Source organism: Larimichthys crocea, chromosome XIII (assembly GCF_000972845.2).
Source record: "Larimichthys crocea isolate SSNF chromosome XIII, L_crocea_2.0, whole genome shotgun sequence".
Taxonomy (NCBI): Eukaryota; Metazoa; Chordata; class Actinopteri; family Sciaenidae; genus Larimichthys; species Larimichthys crocea.
Genome location: NC_040023.1, coordinates 47,845,936 through 47,858,354, shown reverse-complemented (window position 1 = coordinate 47,858,354; position 12,419 = coordinate 47,845,936). Strand labels below are relative to the sequence as shown.

Below are 12,419 nucleotides of genomic sequence, written 5' to 3'. Positions count from 1 at the left end.
CACCATCTGTGTGTAAGTAGCACACACTCATACACATCGGTCAATTCAGAGCATAAAATTTGTTTATTTACATAAAAAAAAAACATTTTACAACAAAGGTGAAACAATTAATAACACTATTTTTTTTTGCATGGATGCCAAATACATCCATTCATTCTTCAAAGCAAATACACAAGACTGTTTGTCTCGGGTATCGCTCTATAAGTTAATCACTTTTGACACAACTTTGGGCTGTATTTTTATCCTACAGTGTGCCCACGACTCCATTACCCAGTAGTATCTTCTACAGTTATCTGTTTGGGCTGATACCAAGTACATAAATATAGTGGCGGTGTCCACTTTAGATCAACATTTGTGATTTCCACTGCACATTGTCATTAATCATCACAGTCCCCATTTTATTTTTTGGGATACCATCAAACGGCATCATCAGCAGTCCTTTCATGACTCAATTTTGGGATTATTCTATGATATACTCAGACACATGGGCACCTGCGAAACTAATACACTTCTGTCTTAGTCTAGTTTTGAGATGGATTATTGTGGCACAGACTGCGGAGGATGACGCGAAGATAAAAAAAAAAAAGGACCAAATCTTGAGAGAGTCGTCCTCCTATCACCTCAGCTTGATGAACCAGTAGAGGATAAAGAAGACGAAAAAGCAGAAGAGGAGCATGTAGCACAACAGTTTGGTCTGGCTGCCTCTGGACAGCTGTTTCACTCTGCCGATGGTGGCGCCAAGCAGTCCGCCTGTTGAGTCAAAGTCTGTGTCCTGGTGTGAGACAGAGGCGTAAAAAGTGTAAAGTCCAGACAGGCCAGAGAACATACTCAGATCTTAGGAAATATTAATATAGGTACTACTTTAGTATACTCATATACATCTACTCCAATTCAGAGGGAAATGTTGTACTTTTTACTCTGCTAATGAATCTGAATACTTCACAATCACTTCCATTTGTTCCAGTATTTAAAAGGAATAAAACTATGAAGTGAAACTCACCATATCATCCAGCATTTTATTCTGGTATTTGATCTCCGTTCCTATTTCGATTGACAGCTGTAAACACACATTTGTCAACGTGTAAATATCAAACACAAAGCAGCATCAGTTTGCATTATTTCAAACCGTACAGCTCGTGTGAGAAAGTTAGGAGTTATTTCACACATCAGACATTTAAAATAGTTACTCACACTTTTCAGAGCGCTGGCTTTAGCTCTCATTTCCTCCTGTAGGTGTTCATTTTCCTCTTCATACACACTGTATCCGCTTGCTACATAATTCCCAGAGCCTCCGTCACCTTCACGAAACCACAGCAACAATTAACACAGTGCTGTTAAACGATTTTAACACTTTAACAAGCCTCCAGAGTAAAAAAAACAACAACAACCAGCGTTCATTCATGTTTGGTAACAACATTGGCTAACGTTAGCTCGCAAGCTAACAGGCTAAGTATGACGTTACCATGGAGATGTACGTCTGTCTCTTACCCAAACCTGCGCGCCTCATCTTGAAACACCAAAGGGAACACTGTCCTGTTGTGTATGTACCGGGAAAGAAAACAAATGCACACTAATAAGGTGGAAAGTACCGCTATCTGTAACCCTGTGTGTGAGGGGAGTCTGCGCACGTCAGCACACGCCACGACATCAGACGGTGGCCGGACGAGGACAATCTTTCCCTGACGTAACCCAGAGCAACACCGATTAGAACACTGCTAGTGCGACGTGCGCTATTTCCACAATCAATTAATAATGAATAATTATATTTATTATAGGATAAATAGTTATGAAACTAAATTTAAAGTGTCTGTCTGTGTATGCGTGTGTCCAATCTCCATGTGAAAGTAGCACACACTTATAATGATCAATTCATAATATAAATAAATAACATTTGTTTTACAACAAAGTTGAAACAATGAAGAACACTATCATTATTATTATTATTTTTTTGTTCCCATGGATGCAAAATGTTGTAATCTGTCCATTCATTCTTCAAAGCAACATTTCATCTCTGTGTATTCTACACTGTGCCCATGACTCCATTACCCAGTAGTATCTTCTACAGTTGTTACATGTTTGGGCTGATATCAAGTACACGAATATATATATATATATAGTTTCAGATCAACATATGTTCTTCTATGTATGTGCCATGACTACAAACTACACTCATCAGCAAATCTATCCTTACTGACCGTGCCTCATACAAAGTCTGGACGGACAACATTTATCTTGATTTTAAATTAATCATTATTAGGGAACTGTAAATTGTGATGGGGTTTGCTCAATCCCATGGTGAGTTCTTACAGGAGCGTAAGCTGTCACACATATTCTTGAATTACTTGAATTCGCTGTTGAAGTTCTGATGTTGGATTTGGATATATATAGCGTTTACAAGAAAAAAGGACCAACATAGAGTAGCTAAAAACATACAGCAGCTACAGCAACAACACAGGCAGGAACACTGAACTAATGCATTTAAAAGCTACAGATCTGCTAAAGCTCATTTAATCTGCAATGTTCATATGAGACACCTGTTAACAGAGTAACAGCTGTAAATGGAAAATCAAGGCCGGGAGAGTACAGAACTTTAAAACCTCAAAAAATGAGAGCAAGCTACCACATACTGTATATTTCATTAATTCCATCTATAACCAAATCACACATCCTGTTGTACTAATGGCCTATATATGTCACTATACATCCTGTAATGCAGTTACCTTATGTGCTCTAGCTGTAGCTGGCTGAGTTAAACTCTCTGGGTCCATCTCACCATGAGCCCTGACGTCTTTGGTCACTTTGATTGTCTAAAAACCTCAGTGTGCACATGTGTGATCGATTCAACCTACCTTGTCTTAATCAGGGTTGGAAATAAGGTTGTTATAGTATTATAGACATACTATTGATAAAAACAAAGTCATTATAAGTTTAACTGATTATTTTAGGGGTCGCTGCAGCGCTGCAAAGGTGAAATAACCATGTTTGTTTTGTCTTTTCTCAGTAAAATGACTATTCTATGGTGTCCTTATCTTGAGGTGGGAATATTCAAATTTAAATCTGAATCATACAATTATGTTTTTGTGTAAAACCTTTATGTACGGGTACATACAACTAATTTTCTGGACCAAAAGAGCTAAATAATTCATACTTTCAGGCTCATACCAGTTGGTTCCCCTAACACAAAATATATGCCAACTTATGTCAAAGTCTCTCCTAATTTACATATAAGAAAAATATAATTATGAAGAGCTCAAATTTTCCCTTGCACCATACATGCAAACACAGACGGTCCCACAGTGACAAACATCAGTGGATTGATCTCCCTTTGGTGGGAGAAACATATTATTATAAGAAGAAAATTGCTACGATGTTCCTTTTAGACACAGACAGATTGTTTCCTCTGAACACTTTGAAATGTGACCACCATAAAATTGAGACAAATATCCTCTGTGGCTTTAATAACAGGGCTTACTGACAGATCTATCTGTGCTGCAAGAGTTTCTCGATATTTCCAAAATCCTAGAGGTGCTATTTAGCAATGATTAGCTTTCCTTGAACCCTTCATACATCATCTCTCCCCAAGCCTTGTGCCAATATAACAGGAGACAGCTAATATGATATAAAAGATTAAAATGGCTCTCATGATGTTAATTTATTCTAATCCAATATCTTATAAATAAATACAACTTTAAGCCCCTATCTACCATAATGCATTTCAATCCCCCAGCACTCATCTTTTTATGTATCACCCTGAAGCTTCGCTGTATGCATGACCTTGACATGAGTGTCAAAGAAACAGTAGATATTGATTGAACTGTGTGCACATCTCAGCCTTTGTGGATCTGAGAGGATCGTGTATATCAGATGAGTCTTTAAAGAGGAGAAAGTAATCTGGACGTTTGAAACCTGGTCTTAATCCTCAAACTTCAGATCCAGAGCAACCCTGGTGCAATGATCGACACACACACACACACACACACACACACACACACACACACAGTATGCTGTGTGTTACAGCTAGTTCGGGTGTCTCTATCTGTAAATGTCTAAATGTGTATTATTTATTATTTTCTACTGGGCAGTTATATCAAATAGAGCTTATGATGGCTTCTCAGAGATATAACTTATAATATCAGGAATAACTGAAGGATAGTTTGACATTTTGAGAAATATTCTCACTTGCCTTTTAGCTGGAAGAAAATGAGAAGATTGATATCTTTCTCATTATTGCTATCAATCTTCTGACCCTAAACCCTGACTCTCAATTGAGCATATTTCCCGAAACATCTTGTGACAATTCCTCAAATTATCAAGAATCATTCATTTGCACAATTAGGAAAATAAATGTTATTAGAAAAAGACTTGTTTGTAGTAGTTGTAGTTTGCATTAAGCACTGCAAAATAATGTTTCAATAACTTCTCAGGGATGGACCAGAATAAAAGAGATATTCCCCAGTCAGTAAAGCATGCTTCAATTTGGCAAGATAGGACCATAATTAGCTGAAAATGAGAATTGCTCACCTATCTCTGCACTGCACCTCTCACTGAATACTGCTGATACTTAACAATATCTGGCTCGTCCTGATTAGCATAATTCCTCTAGAGAATAGAGCAACGGATGAGTCAGATGACGCAGGAGAAGTGTGGAGAATACATGCCAGAGGAAAGATCAAAAGGACGCTATTGCACTTCCTGCTATTAGTCTCAGCAGAAAAAGGATTTTGATTTCTACCGTTAACATTGCTTTGAACAGCAGTTAAAAGAACTCAGCCACCCCCTTTAGCCATGCTCAAAATTCTCAGGCTTGCAAATTGATTTGGATCCTGAATAGATGGCCATGTTGTTCAGAGTGGACCTAAATCCTTTCATTTGTCACTAAATGGGTTTTAATAAGATGCGCAGGAGAATAAAAGTGTGATATTTGGGTGAGGTGGAAGACAGCTAAAGAGAATAAATGGACAAGGTGTGAGAGGGAGTATGGCTAAAATTTGATAACTAGACCTGCTGTAGAATCTATGAGCCTCAAAGAATGCAATATTCATGCTATAAATAAGAATAAATTAAATGAATAATCATGTGAATATATAAAGTAAGACAGAAACATAATTAATAGATTGATATAAAATGTTATTTTTATCTCAAAACATCAGTTTTATCATCAGCTTAAACCCCGTCTGTATAAAGATTATCCTATGAGCAGATGTGAACAGATATGTGTGTTTGTACAGTATATGCGAATGTATTTTCCCGGTTCCCCATTTCATCATTTCTTATTAGGATTAATAAGAATTAATTAAATTATTGTCTAGCTTATGTATTGTCATTTTGCATTATTCGGTCCAATTCCAATTTGTCATCTTATTGCTTTTGCAGGAATAGCCACCAACCATTCATGCAGACAAAGCCTAACTGAAATTGAAAACTGACGGTGAGAGAAAGAGGTCGGGGGAGGAGCAGTGTGCAGATATTCATCTATTTAAAACCACACATTTTAGCTTCATGGCTATTCCATGCTGCTGAATTCCTTCAGGAAATCCTGCTGTCAGTCCAAATGAACAATACTATTACTCAACCTAAAACATTATTATTCACTCATCTGTGTGTCTGTGTGTGTTTGGGGGCGAGTGTGTTTGTGCGTACGTGTCTAGGAACCTGACAATCCCCCTTGAATGAAAAGGGAAAGAAACCCTGAACATCTGAGCTCCTTGTCTTTCGTTCTCTTGTTTTAATTGAACTTTGACTCCTGAGTTGACACTGACGCTGAATCCCTTGACAAAGAATATGCAACAGCATTTAGAAATGAATTGAAATATTGATTCACTTCAGCGTTGTTTACTCCGCTGGGAGCTGGGCTTGAGCGGCTTTGTTTTCATTCTGATTACAATGTACACATGAGTCTTTTTTTTAAATCAATGAATGCCATTCAAAGTGCCTCTAATTGCAAATCACATTACTGTTAGTTCTTGTCTAACTCAAAATCTAATGAAGTAACATCACCTGTCTGCCAGGCTTTGTCTTCCTGTCTGTCACCATCTTTCACACACGCACACACCTCTTATAGTGAACCCTGTCTTCTCTATCTACACTTAATGCACAGAAAACATGTTATCAGTGTGCTGAATGAACACCGCCTGAGAGAAAAAGTGAAGGTACGTGACCTGTGTGTTTAAACTGATATTGTGTCGTAGCTATTGCTGTGGTTCACTATGGAATGAAACCATGATAAATATGATTCATATAATATGTATAATATTTTTTAAATTTTGAGCTGTTTGTTGGACAAAACAAGGATTTTTAATTAGAAATCATTATCAACAAGCTACACCAATATGTGTTAAAATACATTACAAGGAGCAAAATCATTATACAACTTTTACCATTCAACCCCACGCACACAAAAAGTGACACAAAGCGATGCCCTATGCCCCCTGTCATGTGACACTGCAGCCATTGTGTAAAGGTTTCAGGTATAGTCACCTTTTTTAACTGCACATCTTTACTCCTGAGTCATCTGACAAACTCTGTGTGGTCACAGACTAAACTCGCCTGGCTGAGGACGCCCTGCTGAACACAGTCTAATGTCCATTAGCTACACAGATGCAGTGAGATTTAATCAAGCCTAACTTGGGCTGTTTACCTCAAGGCCTGATGCAACAGAGTGTAAGTGAATCTACACCTTTTGAGATTATCTTGAATTAAGACAATCATAGTGAAATACCTCCTCACTTTGCATCATGCAGTCTGAAGCTCCAGTGCAGAAGTAAAAAAGTTACTTAGTAGTTTGGAGTTCTTTCTTGCCACAATTTGCAGATATTTTTATATAAATCTTATCACATAAAAAACTACTAATTGATAGCACTATTACTGTTTCAGCCGCTGTAGTTTTTAATTATATAGAAGCCTGTTTTTAGTCTTGAACACATTTGACCATTTGCTTACTTTTTTATATTCACTAATGGCCATTTATGAAAGGTCATTTAAAACGTCTGCCACCTTGGACACAACACTCAAACAAACACTGGCCACAAGTTGCCTGAGAGCACTGAGTGGGTGAGATGACATAATATCAACATAAACTTCATCACACATACACACCTTTTCAAACCGAGTGTTCAATTCATTCATCAATTAATCAATGACTTCAGGCGGCACTGGATTAAAAATGGGCGTGATTCTCGACTCGAAATCACTGCATGGGCTCAGGAACACTTCCAGAAATCACTATCTGTGAACACAGTTTGTCGTACAATCCACAAATGCAAGTTAAAGCTGTATCCAAAAAGAAGAAGTCATTTGAACACGATCCAGAAATGCCTCCATCTTCTCTGCGCCAAAGCTCATTTAAAATGGTCTGAGGAGAAATGGAAAACTGTTCTGAGGTCAGATCAATCAAAATTTTAAATTCTTTTTGTAAACCATGGGCGCTGTGTCCTGCGGACTAATGAGGAGAAGAACCATCCAGCTTGTCATCAGCGGAGAGTTCAAAAGACTTCATCTCTGATGGTATAGGGTTGTAAATGAGATAATATTTTCCATGAAATGGTAAAATGTCTCAGTTTTAACATATGATATGTTGTTTATGTTATACTGGGAATAAAATATGGTTTTCTGAGATTTGCAAATCATTGCATTCTGTTTTTATTCACATTTTACACAGTGTCCCAACGTTTGTCTCAGGATGTTTGCATGTCACAGCCTGTTTTAGGAAACACTTCCAGTCATCAGCAAACATTTGTAGACATAACAAATTTCATGTCTAGGAATTATTTTGGTACATTACCTCAGACAAAAAGAGGAAGCTCCTCTGAAATCTTAGATTTGCTGGTAGAAAAAAACATCAATGATATATTTACTAAAGTGCAGAGAGAAGAATTGGTTTGTTAGATTAGTAGCAACAGCAGAGCATAGGTTCTTTAAAAATCAATATCCCGGAATAGCACAGCAATGGGGAGTGTGCTCGGTCTCAAGAGTTACAAATATGTGCTACTCTTTTACTGTTTTTCTGAAACTTTGAACTTTTATTAAAAAAAATCTAAAAAAGGAAGAAATGCAACATTTCCCCCAACAAATAATATGGCCTGTTTTATGAACTGCCTGTATGTTTGTTGGTAAAATACAAACTTGTTATTGTACATCCTCTTGTTGTGTATATACAGAGATTGGCTCATGACATTGATGATGCTTCATTTCTGCTGACATCATTACGCAAATAAAAAAGGAAAGAAGTACCTTTAACATTTTAGTAGTGGACTGTCATACCATACTTACCTGTTTGCGTATGTGCTGCAGAGAGGACACAGAGAGCAGAGAGACAGAAAGAACACAGGTTAGTGTATGGCCCTAAACTAATGCATATGGACATTTGGACTGGCCGCTGGCTGGTGGCAACCAGCGAATCACATGATTATTTTACACACATTTATCCTTCAATTTGGATAAAACTCACCAAATATGAGTATCTGGTGACGGATTGACAGACAGAAGTAACAAAATAGTAGAGCTACAATGTGAAGTATATACTCAAATTGTGTTCTGCTTTAGAGCTACAATGTGAAGTATATACTCAAATTGTGTTCTGCTTGTTGATGTTTGACCTTTACTGTCAACACTGAAATGAGAAATATTTGCATATTAACTTTTGACATATTATTGAAGGCAAATTATCTGTTACTGGACTTAAAATATATCTAGAGGTAACATTTAAAATTAGTGGACCCCCTGCGGTACCTCTGCGGACCCTCTAGGGGTATACTCCAGACAAAGTTCAGACTGGAGCCATTTTTTCACACATGTAGCGCACAATAGAGATTCTCCGTGCTCTCACATGTTGACAAAACTTTACAAACCGAGTGTCAGAATGACAACACAGGTCTGTGACACAGTCAAAATCCACTTGATAAGTATGATGTCACATCACGGTGCTGCAGAGAGGACACAGAGAGCAGAGAGACAGACAGAACACAGAGAGACAGACAGACAGACAGAACACAGGCTAGTGTATCCAATGCATATGGACATTACCATACATGACCTTACCTTACCTTACCATACTTACCTGTTTGCCTATGTGCTGCAGAGAGAACACAGAGAGCAGAGAGACAGACAGACAGAACACAGGTTAGTGTAGATGGCATGAAAGTAATGCATATGGACATTAGCATACATGACCTTACCTTACCTTACCATACTTACCTGTGTGCTGATGTACCATCAGCACATAGGCAAACATCAGCGTACTGGTTCCTATTTATAGACTTTTAGGATGTCACAGATGATGTCACTGATGATGTCATAAGTCACATGACCACCAGTGGGGCGGGCCAGAAAACAGAGCTTCACATGTGACCTGTGACATCATAGGTCACATGACCTCACCAGTGGGGATGTTGCATCAGCACATAGGCACAGGTAAGGTAAGGTAATGTATGCTAATGTCCATATGCATTAGTTTAGGGCCATACACTAATCCGTGTTCTGTCTGTCTCTCTGCTCTCTGTATCCTCTCTGCAGCATGTAACATCAGCAAACAGGTAAGTATGGAAAGGTAAGGAATGGTAATGTCCATATGCATTAGTTTAGGGCCATACACTAACCTGTGTTAGCATACATTACCTTACCTTACCTGTGCCTATGTGCTGATGCAACATCCCCACTGGTGAGGTCATGTGACCTATGATGTCACAGGTCACATGTGAAGCTCTGTTTTCTGGCCTGCCCCACTGGTGAGGTCATGTGACCTATGATGTCACAGGTCACATGTGAAGCTGTTTTCTGGCCCGCCCCACTGGTGAGGTCATGTGACTTATGACATCATCAGTGACATAATCTGTGACATCCTAAAAGTCTATAAATAGGAACCAGTACGCTGATGTTTGCCTATGTGCTGATGGTACATCAGCACACAGGTAAGTATGGTAAGGTAAGGTCATGTATGCTTATGTCCATATGCATTACTTTCTACACTAACCTGTGTTCTGTCTGTCTGTCTCTCTGCTCTCTGTGTTCTCTCTGCAGCACATAGGCAAACAGGTAAGTATGGTAAGGTAAGGTAAGGTCATGTATGGTAATGTCCATATGCATTGGATACACTAACCTGTGTTCTGTCTGTCTGTCTCTCTGTGTTCTGTCTGTCTCTCTGCTCTCTCTGTCCTCTCTGCAGCGCCGTGATGTGAAATCATACTTATCAAGTGGATTTTGACTGCGTCACAGACCTGAGTTGTCATTTTGACACTCGGTTTGTGGAGTTTTTGACACAGAGAATCTTCGTTGTGTGCTACATCTGTGGAAAAATGGCTCCGGTCTGAACTTTGTCACAGGACACATGAGTTGTCATCATGACATTGATGATGCATCATTTCTGCTCACATCATTACACAAAAAAAAGAAGAAAAGAAGTACCTTTAACATTTTACTAAAATACATAATGGGTGTGCATCAAGGATCAGTGTTAGGCCCTGTACTATTTAATCTATATGTTAATGAGCTTCCACAGAAAGGGCAAATGTATGTCAACAACATACTGTGGCAGCCCGGTGTACAACCAGCCATGTTGCGTCGGCACATAGGCAAACAGTTAAGTCCAAATGTCCATATGCATTAGTTTAGGGCCATACACTAACCTGTGTTCTGTCGGTCTCTCTGCTCTCTGTGTCCTCTCTGCAGCACATAGGCAAACAGGTAACTATGATAAGGTATATTAATGTATGCTAATGTCCATATTTATTTGTGTAGGGCCATACACTAACCTGTGTTCTGTCTCTCTGTGTTCTGTCTTTCTGTCTGTCTCTCTGTGTATGTATATGTTAATGAGCTTCCACAGAAAGGGCAAATGTATGTCTACGACACTGTTGTATACAAACATGCTAAACCATAAAGCAGTCACAGCAAATGTAATGTGTCTGTCAGTGAGATTAGTATTTTGTGCTAATAATTTCCATTAAAGAATTATTTCTTTCCAATGAAGATGTAGGTGGACTGTCATTACAGCCAGAGTTTAAACTGGGACGGAGCCCTCCGGAGCTCAGCTCTGCCTCCTCACCTCGGCACTACATCCAGCAGGAGCTGAGCTCCCTCTGCTTCGGAGTTTATAATAATCATGGGCGTAGCTACCATTACAGGACTTTTTTAAATCATTAGTTTGGACCTCCCCTCTTTTGCCATGTCAAAAATCAGTAGGCTACATCAGTCTGTTCACTCATCGCTGTTTCCAGAGCGCTGTGTCAGAGCTTCAATATTGAATCCGTTCCGCTTGTTTATTGATATAAAACCTGAATTCAGTCTATTTTTTCACCTTAATGTTTTTGTGACAAGGTCACAGAAACATAAAATGTCAGTTATAAAATCGTTCAGTTAACTAACTGTTAAGAAGCGCTAAACCCTGAGGTCAGTAGACCATATAGCATGTACAGAGAAAGGAAAGGCAGAAGACAAGAGATCTAAGTCCTATTTGGAAAGTTGTGAATTGATTGTAATGACTGGCAACTGCTGATATTTGGTTTGATGTTGTGACATGTAAGAAAGTTTAGCAAACAATTGATTTGATTGATGTAGATTTATGGTGTCAGATGTAATTAACTATGTGAACTTATGGTGTGAGATGTAAATAAGTAATGCAAATAACAGTGTAAATTGATGGGATGTAAAAAAAAAAAATGTTAATATGTGAATTGTGTATATTGTGAATCTATCTATCTATCTATCTATCTATCTATCTATCCATCTATCTATCTATCTATCTATCTATCTATCTATCTATCTATCTATCTATCTATCTATCTATCTATCTATCTATCTATCTATCTATCTATATATATATATATATATACATACATACATATATTTCATTTTGCTATTCCCACTTTAAAATTGGTGATACAACACTAAACAGAGTATGTACCCTTAAACTCTGCTGCACAGCTACAGTGAGGGCTACATCAATAAAAGCGATTGCTCTGTCTGCAGGATCACGTATGGTCACAAATCACCCACACATAACTGCGTGTCCCTGAGCTTTATAACTGAGTTAAAAGAATAAGGTTTGGGTAAAAACAAATTAACTTGCTTTACCAAATCCAATAAAGGTGTCCAATAAAGTTTGGTGATTGCATTTGTTTGAGTCATCTGAAAAAAACTCATGGTGGTGGTGGAAGTGTTTTGGTTTTGCAGTTTATAAAGGTATGAGAGTCTCTCCATCCATCCTCTAAAACTTGTTCAGGGTCATGGTGGTGGAGTGGCTGGAGTAATGAATCATGATAATGAAAAGGGATGTATGCTAAGACTAGCATGCAGGGATGGAGCCAGACAGACATTCAGGGCTTAGCCGAAACAACATTTTATTCTGCATTTATGGCAACTATATACACTATAATGTTTGAGCCATTTAAGATAATAGAATGCCTAAAAATCTTTATAGCATTTTG

The 12,419-nt window shown here is 38.2% G+C and overlaps 1 protein-coding gene and 1 long non-coding RNA gene across 2 annotated transcripts; one reads left to right on the top strand and one right to left on the bottom strand.

The window, feature by feature from the left end:
* Window positions 1-46: 46 nt before the first annotated feature.
* bet1 (Bet1 golgi vesicular membrane trafficking protein) lies at window positions 47-1,701 on the bottom strand. The gene is made up of 4 exons (XM_010741545.3): window positions 1,489-1,701; window positions 1,192-1,298; window positions 1,001-1,057; window positions 47-772 (listed from the first exon to the last, which is right to left on the bottom strand). Exons 1-4 carry the CDS (start codon window positions 1,505-1,507, stop codon window positions 617-619), a joined length of 339 nt encoding a protein of 112 aa, XP_010739847.1. The 5' UTR covers window positions 1,508-1,701; the 3' UTR covers window positions 47-616.
* Window positions 1,702-9,864: 8,163 nt separating this feature from the next.
* On the top strand, window positions 9,865-11,652 carry LOC113747227 (uncharacterized). The gene is made up of 2 exons (XR_003463456.1): window positions 9,865-10,677; window positions 10,820-11,652. It is a non-coding gene; the product is annotated as an uncharacterized LOC113747227 (long non-coding RNA).
* The last annotated feature ends 767 nt before the right edge of the window (window positions 11,653-12,419 follow it).